The sequence below is a fragment of the Rattus norvegicus genome, chromosome 6 (assembly GCF_036323735.1).
Source record: "Rattus norvegicus strain BN/NHsdMcwi chromosome 6, GRCr8, whole genome shotgun sequence".
Taxonomy (NCBI): Eukaryota; Metazoa; Chordata; class Mammalia; order Rodentia; family Muridae; genus Rattus; species Rattus norvegicus.
Window position 1 is genome coordinate 123,696,688 of NC_086024.1, and position 24,995 is coordinate 123,721,682.

General features: G+C 42.9%; 1 protein-coding gene across 2 annotated transcripts in view; it reads right to left on the minus strand.

Moving 5' to 3' along the window:
- Ptpn21 (protein tyrosine phosphatase, non-receptor type 21) overlaps positions 1 to 24,995 on the minus strand; it is a 65,027-nt gene that overhangs the window by 33,905 nt on the left and 6,127 nt on the right. For both annotated transcript variants that reach the window (NM_133545.2, XM_017594023.3), the window contains exon 3: positions 8,835 to 9,004. In NM_133545.2, coding sequence (NP_598229.2) covers positions 8,835 to 9,004 — 170 coding nt within the window. The remainder of the gene's footprint in view (positions 1 to 8,834; positions 9,005 to 24,995) is intronic.

A 24,995-nucleotide genomic window follows, 5' to 3' on the forward strand; every position in this document is an offset into this window, starting at 1 on the left:
AACATGCGTTTTTAGCAATCAGTGAATTGAATAGAATACTGGTAATTCTGGGGTATCAAAGGGAGGAAACCTGCAACTTTCTAAAAGGCTTTCAAAAACCAAAAGAGATGGTATTTACGGAGGTATATCTAGTGGGCATGTGCCACGAACTCCTCATTATTCTAGACTCTTTCCTAATATCAAGTAAAAACCTTGGAATGCAGCATCCTAATGCATAGAACAAACTAACTGGGGCTTGCTTCTTACCTTAGCTTTGAGCAGGATTTATTATAGAATATATGCTACAAATTGTTCATTGCGACTTCAATATTCTTTATGTAAAAAACCCATGTGGAAATTTCCTTGTAAATGACATACCAGGAAAGTGCCACATTTACAGATGTGTACTTCAGAATGGTGAGGCAAGATAAGTCTCTTCCCATTAACACTCAAACAGGCTGTTACAATACTGTTATAAGTAACAAAAAGTGGACTAGTGTAGTGACCAAGGGATTACATACTAGCAATTCATGAACTTGTAAAACTTCAATCTATCTGGTCATCATTTATTACCCTCAAAATTTACTATCTTTTGCCAACAACAATCCCCCTAAGGTCTTGTCATGTGCGTGAGTTTTCTGCTGCCTGGTTTTTGCTTGCCATTTCCCTGATGAGTCCTTTTGTGTTTCGGATTTCTGTTCAATGCCTTTTTTTTTTAATGTTTTTTTTTTTTTTAGAGGGGAGAAGAGCATTGTTTTCTAAGTGTGGGGGGGGGGGGACTAAGCCCAGAGCTTCACTACTGCTTTAACAATGAACTGTATCTACAGCCCTGACTGTTTTTTAAGACCTTTTTGAGGTATAACTGCCATGGAATAATCTGCTCCAACCTACATTTTGTCATATAAAAAACACATGACGTCACTGCTACAGGGTAAAGAGCCTGAGTACCAAGCGCCTGTAAGAGTTCCTTTGCCAGAACACTCTGTCCCCATAACTGGCTGAAAGAAAACAGGAAAACAGGTCTACAGCACTCCTGACACACAGGCTTATAGGACAGTCTAGACACTGTCAGAAATAGCAGAACAAAGTAACACTAGAGATAATCTGATGGCGAGAGGCAAGCGCAGGAACCCAAGCAACAGAAACCAAGACTACATGGCATCATCGGAGCCCAATTCTCCCACCAAAATAAACATGGAATATCCAAACACACTAGAAAAGCAAGATCTAGTTTCAAAATCATATTTGATCATGATGCTGGAGGACTTCAAGAAAGACGTGAAGAACTCCCTTAGAGAAACACAGGAAAACATTAATAAACAAGTAGAAGCCTACAGAGAGGAATCGCAAAAATCCCTGAAAGAATTCTAGGAAAACACAATCAAACAGTGGAAGGAATTAAAAATGGAAATAGAAGCAATCAAGAAAGAACACATGGAAACAACCCTGGATATAGAAAACCAAAAGAAGAGACAAGGAGCTGTAGATACAAGCTTCACCAACAGAATACAAGAGATGGAAGAGAGAATCTCAGGAGCAGAAGATTCCATAGAAATCATTGACTCAACTGTCAAAGATAATGTAAAGCAGAAAAAGCTACTGGTCCAAAACATACAGGAAATCCAGGACTCAATGAGAAGATCAAACCTAAGGATAATAGGTATAGAAGAGAGTGAAGACTCCCAGCTCAAAGGACCAGTAAATATCTTCAACAAAATCATAGAAGAAAACTTCCCTAACCTAAAAAAAGAGATACCCATAGGCATACAAGAAGCCTACAGAACTCCAAATAGATTGGACCAGAAAAGAAACACCTCCCGTCACATAATAGTCAAAACACCAAACGCACAAAATAAAGAAAGAATATTAAAAGCAGTAAGGGAAAAAGGTCAAGTAACATATAGAGGCAGACCTATCAGAATCACACCAGACTTTTCGCCAGAAACTAAGAAGGCCAGAAGATCCTGGACTGATGTCATACAGACCCTAAGAGAACACAAATGCCAGCCCAGGTTACTGTATCCTGCAAAACTCTCAATTAACATAGATGGAGAAACCAAGATATTCCATGACAAAACCAAATTTACACAGTATCTTTCTACAAATCCAGCACTACAAAGGATAATAAATGGTAAAGCCCAACATAAGGAGGCAAGCTATACCCTAGAAGAAGCAAGAAACTAATCGTCTTGGCAACAAAACAAAGAGAAGAAAAGCACACAAACATAACCTCACATCCAAATAGGAATATAACAGGAAGCAATAATCACTATTCCTTAATATCTCTCAACATCAATGGCCTCAACTCCCCAATAAAAAGACATAGATTAACAAACTGGATACGCAACGAGGACCCTGCATTCTGCTGCCTACAGGAAACACACCTCAGAGACAAAGACAGACACTACCTCAGAGTGAAAGGCTGGAAAACAACTTTCCAAGAAAATGGTCAGAAGAAGCAAGTTGGAGTAACCATTCTAATATCAAATAAAATCAATTTTCAATTAAAAGTCATCAAAAAAGATAAGGAAGGACACTTCATATTCATCAAAGAAAAAATCCACCAAGAAGAACTCTCAATCCTAAATATCTATGCCCCAAATACAAGGGCACCTACATACGTAAAAGAAACCTTACTAAAGCTCAAAACACACATTGCACCTCACACAATAATAGTGGGAGATTTCAACTCCCCACTCTCATCAATGGACAGATCATGGAAACAGAAATTAAACAGAGACGTAGACAGACTAAGAGAAGTCATGAGCCAAATGGACTTAACGGATATTTATAGAACATTCTATCCTAAAGCAAAAGGATATACCTTCTTCTCAGCTCCTCATGGTACTTTCTCCAAAATTGACCATATAGTTGGTCAAAAAACCGGCCTCAACAGGTAAAGAAAGATAGAAATAAAGATAGAAAGATAATAATAATCCTATCAGACCACCGCGGCCTAAAACTGATCTTCAATAACAATAAGGGAAGAATGCCCACATATACGTGGAAATTGAACAATGCTCTACTCAATGATAACCTAGTCAAGGAAGAAATAAAGAAAGAAATTAAAAACTTTTTAGAATTTAATGAAAATTAAGGTACAACATACCCAAACTTATGGGACACAATGAAAGCTGTGCTAAGAGGAAAACTCATAGCGCTGAGTGCCTGCAGAAAGAAACAGGAAAGAGCATATGTCAGCAGCTTGACAGCACACCTAAAAGCTCTAGAACAAAAAGAAGCAAATACACCCAGGAGGAGTAGAAGGCAGGAAATAATCAAACTCAGAGCTGAAATCAACCAAGTAGAAACAAAAAGGACCATAGAAAGAATCAACAGAACCAAAAGTTGGTTCTTTGAGAAAATCAACAAGATAGATAAACCCTTAGACAGACTAACGAGAGGACCCAGAGAGTGTGTCCAAATTAACAAAATCAGAAATGAAAAGGGAGACATAACTACAGATTCAGAGGAAATTCAAAAAATCATCAGATCTTACTATAAAAGCCTATATTCAACAAAACTTGAAAATCTACAGGGAATGGACAATTTCCTAGACAAATACCAGGTACCGAAGTTAAATCAGGAACAGATAAACCAGTTAAACAACCCCATAACTCCTAAGGAAATAGAAGCAGTCATTAAAGGTCTCCCAACCAAAAAGAGCCCAGGTCCAGACGGGTTTAGTGCAGAATTCTATCAAACCTTCATAGAAGACCTCTTATCAATATTATCCAAACTATTCCACAAAATTGAAACAGATGGATCACTCCCGAATTTCTTCTATGAAGCCACAATTACTCTTATACCTAAACCACACAAAGACCCAACAAAGAAAGAGAACTTCAGACCAATTTCCCTTATGAATATCGACGCAAAAATACTCAATAAAATTCTGGCAAACCGAATCCAAGAGCACATCAAAACAATCATCCACCATGATCAAGTAGGCTTCATCCCAGGCATGCAGGGATGGTTTAATATACGGAAAACCATCAACGTGATCCATTATATAAACAAACTGAAAGAACAAAACCACATGATCATTTCATTAGATGCTGAGAAAGCATTTGACAAAATTCAACACCCCTTCATGATAAAAGTCCTGGAAAGAATAGGAATTCAAGGCCCATACCTAAACATAGTAAAAGCCATATACAGCAAACCAGTTGCTCACATTAAACTAAATGGAGAGAAACTCGAAGCAATCCCACTAAAATCAGGGACTAAACAAGGCTGCCCACTCTCTTCCTACTTATTCAATATAGTTCTTGAAGTTCTAGCCAGAGCAATCAGACAACAAAAGGAGGTCAAGGGGATACAGATCAGAAAAGAAGAAGTCAAAATATCACTATTTGCAGATGATATGATAGTTTATTTAAGTGATCCCAAAAGTTCCACCAGAGAACTACTAAAGCTGATAAACAACTTCAGCAAAGTGGCTGGGTATAAAATTAACTCAAATAAATCAGTAGCCTTCCTCTACACAAAAGAGAAACAAGCCGAGAAAGAAATTAGGGGAACGACACCCTTCATAATAGACCCAAATAATATAAAGTACCTCGGTGTGACTTTAACCAAGCAAGTAAAAGATCTGTACAATAAGAACTTCAAGACACTGAAGAAAGAAATTGAAGAAGACCTCAGAAGATGGAAAGATCTCCCATGCTCATGGATTGGCAGGATTAATATAATAAAAATGGCCATTTTACCAAAAGCGATCTACAGATTCAATGCAATCCCCATCAAAATACCAATCCAATTCTTCAAAGAGTTAGACAGAACAATTTGCAAATTCATCTGGAATAACAAAAAACCCAGGATAGCTAAAGCTATCCTCAACAATAAAAGGACTTCAGGGGGAATCACTATCCCTGAACTCAAGCAGTATTACAGAGCAATAGTGATAAAAACTGCATGGTATTGGTACAGAGACAGACAGATAGACCAATGGAACAGAATTGAAGACCCAGAAATGAACCCACACACCTACGGTCACTTGATTTTTGACAAAGGAGTCAAAACCATCCAATGGAAAAAAGATAGCATTTTCAGCAAATGGTGCTGGTTCAACTGGAGGTCAACATGTAGAAGAATGCAGATTGATCCATGCTTATCACCCTGTACAAAGCTTAAGTCCAAGTGGATCAAGGACCTCCACATCAAACCAGACACACTCAAACTAATAGAAGAAAAACTAGGGAAGCATCTGGAACACATGGGCACTGGAAAAAATTTCCTGAACAAAACACCAATGGCTTATGCTCTAAGATCAGGAATGGACAAATGGGATCTCATAAAACTGCAAAGCTTCTGTAAGGCAAAGGACACTGTGGTTAGGACAAAACGGCAACCAACAGATTGGGAAAAGATCTTTACCAATCCTACAACAGATAGAGGCCTTATATCCAAAATATACAAAGAACTCAAGAAGTTAGACCGCAGGGAGACAAATAACCCTATTAAAAAATGGGGTTCAGAGCTAAACAAAGAATTCACAGCTGAGGAATGCCGAATGGCTGAGAAACACCTAAAGAAATGTTCAACATCTTTAGTCATAAGGGAAATGCAAATCAAAACAACCCTGAGATTTCACCTCACACCAGTGAGAATGGCTAAGATCAAAAACTCAGGTGACAGCACATGCTGGCGAGGATGCGGAGAAAGAGGAACACTCCTCCATTGTTGGTGGGATTGCAGACTGGTACAACCATTCTGGAAATCAGTCTGGAGGTTCCTCAGAAAATTGGACATTGAACTGCCTGAGGATCCAGCTATACCTCTCTTGGGCATATACCCAAAAGATGCCCCAACATATAAAATGGACACGTGCTCCACTATGTTCATCGCAGCCTTATTTATAATAGCCAGAAGCTGGAAAGAACCCAGATGCCCTTCAACAGAGGAATGGATACAGAAAATGTGGTACATCTACACAGTGGAGTACTACTCAGCTATCAAAAACAACGGCTTTATGAAATTCGTAGGCAAATGGTTGGAACTGGAAAATATCATCCTGAGTGAGCTAACCCAATCACAGAAAGACATACATGGTATGCACTCACTGATAAGTGGCTATTAGCCCTAATGCTTGAACTACCCTAGATGCCTAGAACAAATGAAACTCAAGACGGATGATCAAAATGTGAATGCTTCACTCCTTCTCTAAAAGGGGAACAAGAATACCCTTGGCAGGGGAGAGAGAGGCAAAGATTAAAACAGAGACTGAAGGAACACCCATTCAGAGCCTGCCCCACATGTGGCCCATACATATACAGCCACCCAATTAGACAAGATGGATGAAGCAAAGAAGTGCAGACCGACAGGAGCCGGATGTAGATCTCTCCTGAGAGACACAGCCAGAATACAGCAAATACAGAGGCGAATGCCAGCAGCAAACCACTGAACTGAGAATAGGACCCCCGTTGAAGGAATCAGAGAAAGAACTGGAAGAGCTTGAAGGGGCTCGAGGCCCCATATGTACAACAATGCCAAGCAATCAGAGCTTCCAGGGACTAAGCCACTACCTAAAGACTATACATGGACTGACCCTGGACTCTGACCTCATAGGTAGCAATGAATATTCTAGTAAGATCACCAGTGGAAGGGGAAGCCCTGGGTCCTGCCAAGACTGAACCCCCAGTGAACTAGACTGTTGGGGGGAGGGCGGCAATGGGGGGAGGGTTGGGAGGGGAACACCCATAAGGAAGGGGAGGGGGGAGGGGGATGTTTGCCCGGAAACCAAAGAATTATTATTATTAAATAAATTAAAAAAAAATAAAAAAATAAAAATAAAAACACATTATTTAAAAAAAAAAAAAAAAAGAGTTCCTTTGCATGAACCGTAATCCTCCTCCCTTCCTCCTTCCTAGAAACCAATGCTCTGCTTCCTGACTCTATGGCTGAGACCTAGAACCTGTCCAGATGTCTTACACTATGATGGGACCTAGTAAGTGGGAAGGAGATGCTGAGGGCAACAGGATGTAAGAGAAGAACCAGGCTTTGCGTTGTAGAGCTGTCACAAGTCTGCACGGTTGACCAAGAGCCTCATTTCAGATCTGGAAAGCTTCTTATTGATACTCATGACCATACTTCTAACTGATAGAACTTCTTATTGATTGCTCCTGATCAGGGAGCAGTCTGCTGGCTGAATCCAATCACCCCATTCCCTTTCATGCCCTTCTATGTATGGCTCATGCCTTTGTGAAGTAAGGTCTGAGCTCTATTCTAACAATGGCTCTCCACTGGTCTCCTGCCACTTCCAATAGAATCACAAGTTCTGTTTGTTTGTTTGTTTGTTTGTTTTTAATCTGTAATCTATCAGCTAATGTGTATGGTCTTTGTAAGATACAAATTGGATCATTCCGCACGATTAAAATTTGAAAAAGCCTTACTCACTGTACCATGTCTTTATGATTAGTACACGCCTGGTTTTTAAACATCTTTTCTCCTCTCCAGTATTACCCAAGACTTGCTTTTTCACCTGCTTTCCACAAGCCATTCCCAACTTGAAAATTTCTTCTAAAGCCTGTCAAGAAGTCAGCTCTTTCCCTTCCTAAGTCACATTCTCCATGCCCTGCCCCTAGGAACCTGGAACTTTAAATCATATGTTTGTCCCCATAGGATGCTGCGACTACTTATGTATATGAACTGCCAGTTCCACCAGAAGGCAATTCCTCCAAGATCAGATTCAAGGGACTACCCAACAGCTCTTAGATCACAGAATGTCTTTAGTAAATGTTTCAATGAGTGAAGCAGCCAGCTAGTATTTTTCCTCCTGGCTTCCACTTACTCTCTCCGATATTTACAATTTGGACCTGTTCCACAGTCAGTCTGCGCCCATCCCTACTAGCTGACCCTTGCTGCTTCCGTTTCCTGGTGTCTTCTGAAAATTACCTGGCAGATTCAAACAGCATTCCTCAAGCATGAGGCAGCAGCAATTCTTACTATCTGCAGGGCACTGCAGCTTTCAAATGGAAGGCAAAGCCAAGGAAAACATGAGCTTGAGATGTAGAAGGGAGATAAGACAGGAACACAAGTGACCATCATGGAGGCTGTGATACCAACCACCTCCCAGACGGATCTACAAGCAAGTCCGAGGACAGCATGGCCTGGGGCATCCCGGGGCTTCACTGAGTCAGGGGAATATGACTGGAGTGTGAGAGCGAGAGGGGACAGAGACAAAAGGTACATGAAAGGAGAAACAAAACCATGTAAGGGAACAAAGGGGACTGACAGGATGGGAAGGGACACAAAGTGGACACTAGGGGGCCGGGAAGGAGCATGACCAGGGGCATTCTCCAGCACAGGAAAGGGCCTTATATAACCAGGAGGATGAAACAAAGCAAGAATTCTTAGTCTCTCCCAGCCCTCTTCTACCCTTATACCCCTGAAGTGTGTTTACTAGCTAACACTCTGCCCATACACATCTTCCTTCTCTGTGTCCCCTCCGACCCCCATGGCCAACCCATCTACAGAATATAGCTTCTAGGGGAATAATTCTAAGAACCTGGCCAGCTCCTTGAGGAGAGAACACAGAGTTTAAGACTACACATTTTTAATCTCCACTCTCCCATTTCCTCATTACAAGGAACCAGAAACAAAACAAAAACATTAGAGAGGGTATCCCAGGAGTGCACGGCCCAGATGAACGTGATCGTCTTCCCTGGGCCTTTGGGCCATAATTCGGTCTGACACACCACATTCCAGAACCTCTTAGTAATCCAGGGACTAAACAGTGTGGGCCAAAGGGCAAAGTTGGTTGCAGGCCTTTATCTCGGGGACCTTTGACCCCAGCTCCGCTCTTCTGACCTCTCCAGATGACTTTCTATCACAGGCAGCAGGGAACTCCTCACCTGGTGATCTCCTGCTGCAGCTGGGAAACAGAGGGCACATAAAACACCACTCCAAAGTAGACGGTGGGCTCCAGCGCGTGCTTGTCCAGCTGCTTCTTCAGGGGTTTCTCCAAATCCACCCAGCGACGCTGATTCTGCTTGTTGTAGTACCAGAGGCTGAAGTACGTGATCTGGAAGGAAGGGAGGTCACTGAAGCAGGCAGTCATGCAGAGAACATCCCAAGGATCTCCACCCCCACCCCAAAGACCGGGGACCGAGTGGCAATGGTCTCCTGTGCCTTTCAGAGGGGACAATAGCCAAGACTTACAGGAAAAATAAAAAGAGGCAATGCTAAGCTCTACATAGGGAATAGGATTTAGGAAATGGAGGTGGGAAAAAAATTGTTCCCATTACCAAATCATTGACGTTACCATTATTAAAACGTATTAAGGAGTGTGTGCGTAGGGTTGAGGATTTAGCTCAGTGGTAGAGCGCTTGCCTAAGAAGTGCAAGGCCCTGGGTTTGGTCCCAGCTCCGAAAAAAAGAACAAAAAAAAAAAAAAAAAAAAGGAGTGTGTGCACGTGCTCACCTGTGTGCACCAGTGTAGAGTTCCGTGGACAAGGTTTAGGAGTTGGTTCTTTGTACAAAAGGGTTCTTGGGAATAAAACTCAGGTCCTCTGGCTTGCATGACCAAATCATTGAAGAAATTTTACTCCCTGGCTGTGGTAGCAGCCCTATAACTAATATGACTTTAAAAGCCCTCAGGAGTGCTCTACCCAGAATAATTCTAAACCGTATGCTAATCCAGCTTTTCCCTATTCTGGGATTTGGCCTCTATAAATAAAACTACTTCATGTAAACGCCAGAATTTTAGTAACAGATGCAATCACAGCTCTTTCTTGCCCCTCAAAGTCCATTAGATAAAAATTCAAAGCAACTGGGATATTTAAATTAATTGTTTAATATGAAGAATGAACTTTGAATTAAAGAACAGAATGTGGCGATATCTCTCTCTCTCTCTCTCTCTCTCTCTCTCTCTCTCTCTCTCTCGTGTGTGTGTGTGTGTGTTATGTTCATTCTCTCTCACACAAACATACGCCCGACATGAAAAGTTACACTTAGTGCAATAAAGTGACCTAGGTAGGTTACTATGTCAGAGGCTGAAGCTTTGGACCAGAGCCAGGCATGGGGGCACATGCTTGTGACTCCAGTACCTGGAAGGCTAAGGCAACAGGCTGCTACAGGTTCAAGGCCAGGGCTATCTGTATACCAAGATTCTGTCTTACCCTGAGTCCAAACACACACACACACACACACACACACAGACACAGACACACACACGTACACAGACACACACACACACACACAGACATACACACACACAGACACAGACACACACACGTACACAGACACACACACACACAGACACAGACACACACACGTACACAGACACACACACACACAGACATACACACACACAGACACAGACACACACACGTACACAGACACACACACACACACACAAACACACACACACACACACACACACACACACACACACACACAGTCTGCATTTGCTGTACAATAGAACTACTAAGGTAAATGGATAGCAGCCCTGGCCTGGTCAACCTGAATGGCTATGACAGCAGGCAGCAGGTTATGATATGGCTGCCCCTAGCCACTGACAATTTATCTTAAAATCAATTCACAGATCAAGGCCATTGGAAAACCACTGCTCCGCTATTCTAGACTCTAGAGCAACTGTCAAACAGGAGCTTGTGCAGTGAAGACATATTTGTGCTGTACAACAGCAGCCCCCGCCACAGGTGGCACCTGAGTGCCTGGAGTGGCTCGTGCCACCGGAAACTGCGCTTTTCAGTGTCACTCCATTTCAGCCCTCTCAAATGAAACAGTTACTGTTATCATAATGGATGGTTAGCACCGTGGCATAAGTCAAACTTAAAAATATCTGGGCTATTTTATTTGACCTGAAAAACTTATTAAAACAAAAATAAACTTTAAGCCAGGCAAGGTGCTGAATGCCTGTAATCTCGGTATTTCGAGGTTGAGGCAAGAAGCCTGCAGGGAGTTCAGGACCCATCTTGGCTGTGCTGTGAGTTGAAGGCCATCCTGGTGGGATACACAGTGCAAGCTGCCTCAAAAATTTAAAAAATAAGCAAGTAAGCTAATTAATTAATTAAAGCTGAGCATGGTAGCTCAGGCCTGTAATCTCAGCATTCAGAAGGCAGAAGCAGGACTGTGCCTCGGCTGTAAAGCGAGACCCAGGCTCAAGAAGAACTTTTGCTGGGCTAGAGAGGTGGCTGTGCATTGAAGAGTACTTGCTGCTCTTGCATGGGACCCAGGCTGTATTACCAGAACCCACATGGTAGCGCACAAGCCTCTAAATTCCAGTTTCAGGGAATCCCATGTCCTCTTCTGATCTCGGAGGGCACCAGGCAAGTGCATGGTGCTCTGCACATGTGCAGGCAAAATGCTCACACACATAAAATAAAGTAAGTTTAACAATTTAGGAATGTTTGGTTTTCCTGGATATTCACAATATTTATCTTGTTATTTTTTAATATTTTTAATTTATTTATTCTTTTACGTTATGAGTACACTGTTGCTGTCTTCAGACACACCAGAAGAGGGCATCAGATTCCACTACAGATGGCTGTGAGCCACCATGTGGTTGCTGGGAATTGAACTCAGGACATTTTGGAAGAGCAGTGGGTTCTTAACCACTGAGCCACCTCTCCAGCCCTATCTTATCATTTTTACAAAGGAAAAACTAATTTTTTAATGCCAGGCTATCACCATATACAAGCAGAAAGTTCATACTGTCCCATTATTTCTACAAACTAGAATACTGTAGGAATTCAAGAGGTTTGGTTGAATGAAGACTCTTCTTCCTGTCACCCAAGACATTGCAAACAAATAGTACAGTTTGATCTCGCAGATCTAGTTGTCCAAGAACCACAGAGATACTGCGTAGATGCCAAAGCGAGCGTCTCTCCAAGTACTGTCGGCAGCCCACCCCTACCAGAATTACTTAGAATGCTTTTGGGACCCTAAAAGGCTATTAAGTTCCTGGGTAAATCTTACACCATTACAGACTCCCAAGCATTACAGCACACCATACTGTCCCTCCAACATTACATAGGCAGCTGTGCACACAAACTATAATTTAGCCACCCAGGTAACACCTGAAGTCCAGCACTGCTGTAGGGGAAGAAAAAGGATCACAAACTGGAGCCAAGTCTGAGCTACTCAAGAGTTCCAGGCCAGCCTGAGCTCCAGAGGAAGAGCTCCCCAGCCCCAGCCCCAGTCCCAGCCCCGGCCTCCAACACACACCTACCCTTAAAAAGCTGCATGAATATCATTTTTTTTAATTCATGAACTTTAATAAGTCAAAAGTCCAGAACCATTGCTGTTTTCTGTAGCCCATGTACATCATTTACGAGAAAGCAACTACTGTTCTGCCTTCAACAATTTACCGAACAGAAAAACCTAGCGTAGCAGGCATGGCCTGATGCTTCTAATCCAGAGTTCTGGTTCAGTCTAGCAGGCAGATGATAGCTGGGAACCGGAAGAAATCAGTCTGACCTGTTTCTGTGAGTCACAACTCCAGCACAGGAGATGGATGGGGACTATATGAATGCACAATGCTATAAGAAGAACATTATATTTGTCTTTAATATTTTAATTAAATTTATTTTCATATAACATATTATGGTCATACCCCTCCCTATTTATGAGGGATGACTTAGTTTTGCCAACTCTGCCAAATGCCAATGAAAAATTGGTTCCTTCTTCCAAAATATCTTTCCTACTTATAATTTCAAGAATTTAGATGAAAGATGGATACAGTACTTTTTAATGCACGTATGGTGACTCCATCTCCCATCCTAAGACCCTCACTTTGGAGTGCACATAAGCCAGGCCTCATCTCTTATGCACACTACTTGTAGGCATTATTTATTCTTTTTTTTCCACGTGGAAGAGGTTTATTGAGGGTGACAGAGACAGAAGGGGGAGAGAGAGAAAGAAAGAGAAGCAGAGAAAGGGCTAGTCTATATTTACATCTATTTTTGTTTGAGAAAGGGTCCCACTATGCAACTCAAGATGACCTCAAATTTACTCTGTAGCCCAGGTTGGCCTCAAACTCACAACCCTCCAACCTCTACTTTGCAAGTCAAACATTTTTCCTATGCTGATATTAAGCTTAGGATAGACATGCTCTAGGACTGAAAACTGTTTGGATAATGGAAGAATATTTGCCCTTGGACTGAAGAGATGGTCATTGGTTAAGAAGACTGACTGGGTGCTCTTCTGGATGACCCAGGTTTAATTCCAAGAACCCACACAGCAGCTCACAACCATCTATTAACTCCAGTTCCACGGGGATCTGACGCCCTCTTCTGGCCTTTGCATGCACTGCATGCACATAACACAAAGACATAAATGAAGACAAAACACCTATGTACATAAAATAATAAAATTAATTTATTTTTAAAAATTAAGTGTGCCATCTCTTAGCCAGGCATGGTGGCACACATGGGAGGCAAAGGCTTGCTGATCTCTTGAGTTCAAGGCAAGCCTGTTCTACATATTAAATCCCAAAAATCCTGACTCAAAACAACCTCCTTAACCACATCCCCCAAATCCAAAACAGCATACCACCTCTTACAACTAAAATTAGAGGATCTTAAATTTATCCTGTGTGCATTACTTTACCCTTTAAATACAGCTGGACTTGGCTACTTCCTTGGCTATAAAATTTAAATAGTGGCCATATGCCTACAATTCCAGCACTCAGGAAGCAATAGGATATGGGTTCAAGACCAGTTTGGGCTACATAATGAGCTTCAGGTTAAGTTGGGCACAGTGAGAACTTGTCTCAAAATAACAAAAACAGTAGCAAAAGGAGAGGTAGGGAAATTTATAAATAGTTCCAGAGATTAGCAATGATATTTAGGAAAGTGATAAGCTGTACTTATTCTTCAACAAAGTTCATTACCCTGAGTTTCGTTTCCCAGAGACAGAAGAATGACTTGTTCTCTATCACACTTTACAAGACGCAAATTAACTACAGTTTCTTCATCTGTGACTACAAGCAGATTTTTCCCAAAGCCAAATACTCACTCTTTTTGGCTGCCTACCCTTATTTATGAGTTTTTGGAAAGCTTTGTCTGACCTCAGCATAGGAACTAACTATATTTTCTCTGAGGAACTGTGCCTCAGGGCGGGTAAGGAGCAGACCCCACCTCTGTTCCAGGAGCTGTGTCAACCAGCTCTTAACCAAGCGACCGCCTCAGCAAGCCTCAGTTTCCTCTTAGGGAAAGTAATGATCAGGAGTGAAGGAATGATCTGCCTTCCTCAGAAGGGCATGAAGAACACCACCATGTGACTTGCCAACTGTTCTTCATCACTGGCTCTGTTCGTGTCCCTTGCATTCCTGGTGCCCACCCTCCAAGAACTTTCTGGATAAGAACCTTTCCTTAATAGGAAACTCATTCAGGTGCTTACTCCTCCTGCCTGTGCTTACAAGTGAGCACCCATGGAAAACTCATTCTGATAGAAATCTCTCAAACACTGAATTTTCTGGAATCCTTACATAAATGTACAGTGATCATTAACTAGATTTCTATGAAGCTTTTACAGGGTCAGATATTTCACATTATCTTTTTCTTTTCTAGTTTATCACACACCCCCAAAAAGTCACAATAACCTTCAAAAATATTTGATGGCTTCTTTCATTGCTGTTTAAAAATTATCCCTGCCACTCTCCTAAATTTGTAGCTAACTGTCTGCTGTGTAACTAGAGTCAAAACAAAGTTAAATAGGGCTTGGCTTCTTTCCAGACAATATGGTTGCCTTGCTCTAAGTGAACAGACGCCAGCTGCTCCAGGCAGGTCCAACCCTAACAGACTGCCTAATTCCTGGGTCATCTCTTGTCTAATTATTTTAAGACTCTTTTTGATTGTACTCTATTTTTAAAATAGACCAGAGAGATACACAAATTAGCTGGAGGGTTTTTAAAGCCACTAGTGTATTATGTTTAATAAAAGTTAATCCCATGTAAAATTGCAAATATAATTTTATCTCAGTGCCTTTCTTCAACCTGCTGAAGTTAGAAGGCTTTCATCAGGACAGAGATGAGAGGAGAGAGCCCAAGATAAAGTCTACCAGGAGCAGAGATCATCTAACAAAAGTGGTTAACAAGCTCTAAGCTAATTCAAGCCCCAAGCTGACCTCCACACTGAGTCTGCCATAAATAATAAAGTATGGAACCTCTTCCTTTGGCAGATGGCAGTGGTCATATTGCCTCAACACAGCTCGTCCCTTTCCTTTCTGTTCAGCTTTTCTTCATTTTCTTCTCACTTTAATCAAATTACATATTCATTATTTTAAAGGCAATAGTACAATATATAATATCAAAACATTATCACATATAAATGAAGACTCAGGAAGGTAACAAATCTAATTATACTAGATGTATCAAACTGAAGTTCAAGTAATTGAAACTCTTTGTGTCCAAGTTCCTTCTACTGTGGCTTTAACATTTAAGCATAGTGGGAAAAGCCAACTCTGGAGACTTATTGCAATGAAGTTCAGGGAATGAACAGGACTACTGCCCACCTGGAGAAACCACTCTCATTTTTCCCATTCATAATCCCAAACAAACACTAGGAAGCACGTGATTACTGTAAACAGAATAATTTTAAAACTAGATTCTTGTGCATGAGAATTTAACTCCATGGTAAAGACCTTGCCTAGCAAGTTCTATCCGGGCACTAAAAATGAGAGAAAGGGAAAAAAAAGACATTTTTTCATGCTGGGAATGCAGCTAAGTTGTAAATCACTGTCCTAGCACAGAACAGGCTACGGGTTTGAGTCCTGACATCACCCATTAACTATAAAAATAAAACAAGTCTGCCAATATTTCTTAGATGTCCTGGATTTATATACGCCTTCAGCTCACTTTGACTGATCATCCCCTAGCTGTCAAGTACTATCCTGGGTGCTAGTATATAGCACTGAAGCAGAGAACACAGTTTCTGTTCTCCCAGGGCTGAGTCTTGGGTCCTGGGAGTGCTAATAAAAAAAAAGCACCATAGACCATACGCTGGTCAAGGTGCACTCTAGAACAGTGGATTTTAAGACTAAAATACCAACATGTTTCTAAAGAGGAAACTAGGATTAAATAGAAAATATTAATATGTATAAACATTTTATTGCCAAAAGATGATAGTCATTTGGGTTAGGACTCTCAGAACGAGGGCAAGCAGGAGCTTCTCGTTCTTTGACCATTAACTAGATTGTTCTACCACAGGGTCTTTCCTGTATCACAGACCAGTAAATGGGCCACAGATTTTTTTTTATTTAAATCTTATAAATTTGAGATGTGTTGGGCCTGTTTAGCAGCCTAACTCAAATGTATATGTGTTCTTCAAGATTCATTTTTGTATCTTATGTGCATGGGTGTTTGCTGGTGTGTGTGTACTGCATAGGTGCCTGATGCGAGCAAGCCAGAAGAGGCTCCTCTGGGACTGTAGTTACAGGGGTTGGGAGCTGCCACGGGGATGCTAAGAAAGCACACTGGAGTCCTCTGAAGTGCAGCGAGCGAGCATTCTTAACCATGGTGCCATCTCTGATAATATTCCTTACGACCACACGTGCTGCATGCGAGGCATGACGCACACCTGTAATACCAGTACTTGGGAGGTACAGGCAAGAGGATCGGGAACTCAAGGCTACTTTCTTAGCTACACACTAAGTTCAAGGCCAGCCTGGGCTACATGAGACCCTGTCTCAGAAACCAAACGGACAGGGCTAGCAAATGACCATGGGGTAAAGTCGCTTGCCTCGAAGCCTAGCAAAGTTCAGTCACTGACATCAACAAAGTAGAGGGAGAGACCCAACTGCCCCCTGCAAGCAAGCTATGGCAAGCACATACCCCACAAATGAATACACACATGAAGTAAATAATGTAAACAAAGGCGATCCTTTTTTTTTTTGTTATTTTACCACCCAAACATAAACTCACTTCAAAAGGCCAATCAGTCATTAAGCACACAGAGCCAAGTATGTAACTATTTAAATAGTATCTGTGAATACGAAGTGTGAGGAAAAGAAAATTAAAGTTATTTGCAGCATAATATACATCAAACCTGGCAAGAAAAGAGATGTTTGGTGATCCGCTGTTCAAAAGCAGTGTACCTCCAAACTGACATCTTTTCTCTCCCAGTTGCCCTTAATATGTTATCACAATCAATACATTTACAAGATGAAAAGAAACCAGAAAAGCCAGAAGCAAGCTAACTGAACACTGACACGGTGAGTGTTAGTGTGTTGTCAGCCAACAAGTGCTCATCTGTGGCCACTTACTCTGGGTTCCAGTCAGCATATGTAAAGCTCCAAGCACGGCTTTGTACACAGCCAGTGACCCTAAAAGCTACCTTTCAGGAATGCAACGCAAAATCCGTCTCGCACCCAAACTCCACCTTGTTCAGTGGTACAAAGTTCAAGTCGTTGAAAATGCACACAACATTGAGATCAACTAGTCGAGTTGGAGTCTGAGCAATCTAAAGGGTACATAAATGAGTCGAACGTGGTGATGCATGTCTACAACAGCAGCACCTACAAGGCTGTGCAGGAGATGGCAAGTTCAAGGCCAACCTGTCCTGCAAAAAAAGGCCCTACTCAGAAAACAGAGAGAAACAGACAAGAGCACAAAAACGAAAAGAAAATGAAAAGAATCTCTGTCCCCAGTATGGTATTACTTGAATATTTTCTTAGCCTGCTTATTATTCAAAATGACTCCTCTGCCCACCTGTAATGAACACTGTAATAAACACTTTCTAGGGGATCTCACTTGGTAATGAAGAGAAAGCCACAAAAACTCTTGTGATCATTTATAATTTACATACTAACTGTTCTTTAGGATGTGGGACACCATTTCTGCTACTGAAATTAGCATTTTTTGGCATAAATTTCAATAGCCTCTGGATATTTTACTAGTCCGTTAGAAGGTAAGTGAGGATTAGGAATGGCATACGTCTGTAATCCCAGCAATCACCAGCCTGAGACAGAAGGATCTGGAGTTCTCAGCTAGCCTGGCCCTACACAGTTAACTTCTGTCTCAGAACAAACACTGGCCCTTGGAGATGGCTCAACAGGTAAAGACACTATTGCCGAGCTTGATAACCACCCAAGTTCAATGCCCAGGACCACGTGGTAGAAGGAAAGAGCCAATATGCACACATGCACGTACGCACGCACGTATGCACGTACGGACGCACAGAAATAGATGTTAAACAAAAAAGTTTAAACAAGCAAAAGGGCTGAGAGTCTGGAATTTCAGCCTTTAGTAGGCAAGGTGCCCAGAATTGGAGGCTAGCCTGGATGAGTTCTAGGCCAGCCTGGGCTACAGAGTAAGATCCCATCTGAAAACTCCAAAACTTAAATTAAACAAGTGAGCCAGGAAGCAGCTGGGAGCAACGGTACAGGACTAGTCTGCTCAAAGCATGTGTCTAACCCCCAACACCAAAGCAGCAACGGAAAGGAGAAAGGTTAGATAAAGACAATCTGGTCAACAGTTGCGAGTGCACAAGTTGTTTGAAGAACACAGTAACAAAGTATCTGCTAACCCATTGCACCCTGAGGAAACAATGAGACCCTGTTGTTAGAAGAGAAAACAGCAGGCGGAGGTTGGGAGCACATCTGACCAGGATGGAGTAGAAGGCTCAGTAGACTGCCCAGGCACTCGATTAATGTTTACATGACGTGTGAGTCACCAGTTCAGACACTGAAGATTTGTCACAAACTCACTGTCCAGATGGACACAAAAATGATGCCCGGGAGGGAAGTGATTTACAATCCTCCAGTGAGGATTCCCAGTCACAACACCCCCTACCCCCCATCTCTCTCTCTCTCTCTCTCTCTCTCTCTCTCTCTCTCTCTCTCTCTCTCTCTCTCCCTCCCTCCCTCCCTCCCTCCCTCCCTCCCTCCCTCCCTCCCTCTCTCCCTCTCTCCCAACTCCCTCATCCAGGAGCTGTCACCTTAGCAGTAAGTTGCCCTATCAGGAAAGGAAGCTGATAGCATACCCTGACTTGGAGGCTGGCCTCCATTCATTCCAGGCAATCCTGGCTACAGAATGAGATCCCCTCACAAAACCCTAATAAATAGGGCTGTGGGGAGCTGGCTCAGTAGTTAAGGGAACTATACTAGCTGCTCTTCCAGAGGCCTGGGGTCCACTCCCAGAACACACAGCTCACAGCTGTGTGTAACTCCTGTTCCAAAGGATCCAGTAGCCTCTTCTGGCCCCCTGTTCTGCACACAAGTGGCACACAGACATGCATGGAGGCAAAACATCCAGACATGAAACAACTGAGATAAATAAATCTTTAAGATAAGCAAGAAAGAAACTGGGACTATGGGAACACAGGTTGGAGAAATGTGTTCCGTTGGTCTACAGACTACAGTCTACAGCCATCGACAACTGGTCTCAAAATAACCACATGAGACTCTGAAGGTTCACACGGAAACGTCAAATGTTTGAGGGGATGGAAATGCGAAGGGTCTTGACTACATCTTTCCACGTTATGTATGCATGTGGAAATACTCTAATCCAAAAATGTGTATCAGTTTTTAAAGAAGGTCAGGAGGTTCAGGCAAGAGGCTTGAGGGGTAAGGGTTAATCTGGGATACACAGTGAGATACACTTCAGGGACAAGGACAGAACTGAGTGAGCAACCCCACCCCTCCCCCATTCCCACACTCACCCCTAACCTTGGGAACTCAACTCTGGCCGCCCTGGTGAGCAAATACATGCTTGGCTACATAGAGAGCAGAGACTCTACCACTGGGGCATGCTAACGGCAGTAGACGAGGTCACTTTCGTTGTCTGGAACCCCAGTACTGAAGCACACGTCCTTTATAATGTCGGCCCTTTGCCTTTCGGTCTTTGAGGCAGTATCTCAAGTCTCCAGGCTACTAGGTCTTCCAAGAAGCGCTCGACCTTCTGATCTCGCCTCTGCCTCTCAAGGGCTGGGCTTACAGATGGGAGCCACCATGGTCAGTTTTATGCCTTGTTAGGGACTGAACCTGGGGTCTTTTGTGTGTCAGACGAGTACTCTAACAGTTGAGCTACACATAAGAGCCTTTAAATTTATTAAACATTAAACTAAAGTTGCATAACGCTCTTATCATCTAAGTAAATAGGCTCCTAATCCGATAATAACTTGTGCGACTCTGTGTTTAGGAATGCGTGCACATAGCCATGTCGACACATATGACTCTTACTGACTCGCCTGCTTCTTCCTTATCAAGATCAAGAGAAAAGCGACAGGATGGGCTGGAGAATTAGCTTGTAAACTTTGCCCACCGGTGCTGATGGTCTGAGTGGTGGAGAGAAGTTGTACCCTGACCCCCACACATTCACCGGGACACATGTATGCCCACATGCATACACGATGAATTTAAAAATCATTGAAAGTAAAAAGAACTCTAAAAATCCTTTGACCTTTGGCTTTTGGAAAGCTCCTCAGATAAAGAGATCAATCTAAAACTACATTTCCTCCAGAAGGTCAGCAAAATACTTATCTTTTTTATACCACAGTCTTATCCATTAGATAAAGATGTACCTGAGTTCAATTCTCAACGATTCAGCCTAAAACATTTGTATGTGGTGTACTTTTTCTTTATCATGTTTTGGTTATTTTTAGAGTCCACATGAAAGCCGGCAGGAAAAGAGAAAGGCATGTGAAATTCCCACGTCTTCTCAGATTCCAGGGGAGGTAAGGGTGGTGGATATCTGGAATACCCTGACAGGCTGACTGAAGATGGCATACTCCCAAGCCAGGAGCGCGTCCTAGTGCGGTGGGGAAGCTGACTCTGCCAGAATCAGAAACGTCCCTCGAAGCCAGAAGAACTAGAGTGCTCCTCATTTTCCAGAAGAAGCCCCAAAGTGAAAGTGAAATAAAAGTGCCATACGGCTCTTCCTGGAGTGATCCATGCTCCCATAAGTAACCTTTCACCTGCACTCTATAAGCAAGTCCAATAAATTCAGTGGCATCATCAATAAATAAGTCACAGGAGCTAGAAAGATGGTTCAGTGGTTTAGAGTGAGCTGGATTCCTAGCACCCAAATGGTGGCTCACAACCATGATTAACTCCAGTGCCAGGGGACCCCACCCCCTCTTCTGATCTCTGTGGGTACTAGACACACATGTGGTAACATACATACATGTAGGCAAAACACACACAAGTATAAAATAAAATTAACCTAAAAAATCTTTTTAAATAAGTAAGTAGATGGTGAGCTGGGCATGGTGGCCCGCCCACATGCTCCCAGCTACTTCAGAGGCTGAGGCAGGAAGACAGCAAGTGTGAGACAAGCCTGAGTGAGATAGAAAATAGAGCAAATGTGCAAAACCCAAATAGGGTAGAGAAGAGGAGGAAAGAGGGATAGAAGGAGAAAGAAAAGGAGATGCAAAGAAAAAGGAAAGAAAAGGGAGGAAGGGAGGAAAGGAGGGAGAAAGGCAGAGAGGGAGATAAGGAGGGTGAAAGAAAGATGGAGGAAAGGAAGAAGGGAGAAAGGAAGAGAGGAAGGGAGGGAGGGAAGGAGGGAGAAAGAGAGGGAGAAAGGAAGACAGGAAGAAAGGAAGAGAGGGAGAAAGGGAGAGGGAGAAAGGGAGGGGGAGAAAGGGAGGGAGAGAGAAAGAAAGAGAGGAAGGGAAGAAAGTGCTTTTATAACTAAGTACAAAGCTTTAGAAATGTCCCCCACTCTCCAGGAAGTAAAATCAAGGTGCGGAACAAAGCTACATAATGAACTGCAATCATACTTAAGTGCAAACAAACATTCTAAGTGTAAAACCATCTTGAGGCTTAAATTAAAAAGGATATTTATTCAGGAATGATATACAACAAGGTGTCAGGCACGATTTTAGATGCCAGAAATACATCAGAGAATAGCAATCCTGTGCCAATGGAGTTTACATGTTAAAATATAAAATGTTGATGTCTGTGACGAAGTGTTAGTTACAACACATTTCAGGAAAATCTATAATAAATCACAACCTTGTAAACAAATGCCCTAAGCCAGGAGTAAAACTGTGAGAGGTAAGATTTTGTGTGCACTATCCCATCTTCAAAAACGTGCTCTGAGGATGGTTCTAGAGGCTGCTGAGCATTTAACTCAGCCTCAGGAGTGCAGTCATGCACACAGGCATGCACACAGGCATGCACACAGGCATGCACACATGGAGTAACCAAAGGACATTTTCCCTAAAGCACCTACAGACAGGATCACATGCTCAAGCATACATGCACGCACGCACGCACACACACACACACACACACACACACACACACACACATACACACACACCAGCCCCCTTTCACAACTGCCCTGTATCCTGACTGGGGGTTTTAAAACTTTGAAAAAACTCTAAGCAAATATAAATTTAAGTCACACAAGGACCCTAAAATCAAGGCAAGATAGACAAGAAATAGGTTTGCGATAAACCTAGTTAAAGTCCATGGTAGTGGGGTTGGGGATTTAGCTCAGTGGTAGAGCGCTTGCCTAGCAAGCGCAAGGCCCTGGGTTCAGTCCCCAGCTCCGGAAAAAAAAAGAAAAAAGAAAAAAAAAAGTCCATGGTAGTGTGAAAAAATGAGATACTATCATTAAATATAAATTTTTCTAAAAGGCATACTCTAAAGAGAGTGATATAAACTGAATCCAGTATTTCATGGCCTAGGACTTGGCCTGAGCCTAATGAAAACTGACTCCATGTTTAAAGTTCTGCTGGTAGGCAACGGGAAAGGACACTGTACGAAGGGCTTTATCAGCTGAATGGAAGCAGTGATAGCAGCCGCTTCAATATTGTAGAAACGTGCACACCGTGTGACTACCAGTGGCTGCCAAGAGAGGATTCTATAAACGAAGAAACTAATCCAAAGAGAACTCAGCCGCCCGCCACATCGTGGGCCACAGAGGCACAGCACAGGCACCACAAACAAACATGAAAGGTGAGGTGGCTCCTGTGGTCCCTCACGCCTGGGATTCAAGCGCCAAGGAGGCTGAGGCAGGTTGTTTCAGGTTCTTGGCCAAACCTGGTGAGACTGAAAAGATAGTAAGTCTGATGAGTTTCCTAACACCGAGGGCCCTGGCTCGAGGTCACACAATAATAGTAAAATCTCAAACCACCACCACTATTTACCCCAGTGTGAAAAGCCTATAGATTAATAGTAATTTAATATTAGCAAGTGACAAGAACCGGTATCTAATCGGACCAGCCTGCAGACTGTCTCTGGAACTTTATTGCTTAAACACCCTCTCACGAGGCAAACTGATACACTGGTCCTCAGAAAGGGACTTTCCCCACTCAAAAGAACCTGGCTGGAAGGCAGTGGGATTCCCCCTATGAAGACGAAAACCTATCATTTTCCAGGCGATATCTTTTCCAGTAGGCTCTGCCTCCTCCCAGCTGGCTTCCTTTGGGGCTGGAGGTGATCACAGCCTGGCTCTTAAGAGCACAAAAACATGGGGCTCTTGGCAGTTCCGTGTCTCATTACATGTCACCGAACTGTCCTGGTTTTCTGTATCATTCTGAGTAAACTGGGTAATCCTTACTTGTCTTGGGTTATGACTGTTATGGTTTGTTAAAAGTGTTGTCTGTTTGATTTCTTGAAGACAGGGCTGTAGCTCGGGCAGGCCTCAAACTTACATTTGAGATCCTAGGCTCTGCCAGTGCCTGACTGAGACAGATGCAGATACTCACAGCCAACCACTGCACTGAGCCTAGGGACCCCAATGGAAGAGTTAGGGAAAGGACTAAAGGAGCTGAAGAGGATTTCAACCCCAGAGGAACAACAACAGTGTCAATTAGCCAGAGCCCTCAGAGCTCCCCAGGACTAACCCATCAAACAGAGAGTACACATGAGTCGGTCCATGGCTCCCACTACATATGTAGCAGAGGATGGCCTTATCTGGCATCGATGGGAGGGGAGGCACTTGGTCCTGAGGACTCGATGCCCCACCATGAAAGGATGCTATAGGGGTGAGATGGGAGTGGGAGGGTGGGTGGGTGAGCACAGTTTTAGAGGCAAAGGGGGGGGGGATTTTCAGAGGGAAGGGGGACATTTAAAATGTAAATAAATAATTAATAAAAAAAATGTTTTGAGATTCTTCTGCCCCAGCCTCCTGAGTAAAATACTAATGGATGCTAAAGTCCCTGACTCTAGCTTATGTGGCATTACTGGGAAGCCCTTACTATTGTATTACGGAAGCAAAATGGTATTTAAGTAAGCAAAAGGAGTAATTTCTTCCTGCAGCTTAGAACTGATAGCAGCCAAGCTCTTCACCCAAATCTACAACAATAATTCTAGGTTTGCGTCGTGGGAGCCTGGCAAGAGATACCAATACACTGGCAGTTCTTGCTTGAATCACACACATGCTGAATACACACAATCTCGGAACAGGTGTTACCCCACTCAGCTTATTTCTGAACAGTCATTCGGAAAGGTTAGGCCTGGTGATCGAGCCATCTGTTTACACATTACAGAGCAGACCTTCTCCAGCTTTACAAGCTAAAGTTTGCTAAACTTTCTAACTGTGACTGCTGTTGAATGCTGAGACAGCGGATGATCTTCCCAAATACAAGACCTCATTCCCCTAAGAATTATGCCTGCTCTCTCCGTGCACTCTGCTCTTGTGTTAAAATTGGCCTCAGAGACCAATCATGTGGTACGCTGCTTCAACCCCAACACTCTAGAGGCCAGGCAGGAGAAGCAATTCAGTCAGTTCCAGGCCAGCCTGAGCTACATGAGATTGTCTCTCGAAAATGGTAATAATTCTGAAGGAGGAGGAAGAGAAGGAGGTAGAAGAGGAGGAAGAGGAGGAAGGGGAGGAAGAAACTTGGGCTGAGGGCATAACCATAGCTGAATAAAGTTGCTGGAATCCTCAGGCTGAGCCTCTAAAAAAAGATGGCAATTTCCCTGGGCTGCTGCCACTTTCTTAAACATTCATTTATTTTATGTGTACTAGACTCTTGCCTGCAGAGTGCATGTTTATACACTATGTCCATGCCTGGTGCCCACAGAGGCCGTACAGTTGACTGTGAGCCCCCATTGTGGGTGCCAGGAATTGAACCCAGTTCCTTTGCAAAAGTAGTCAGT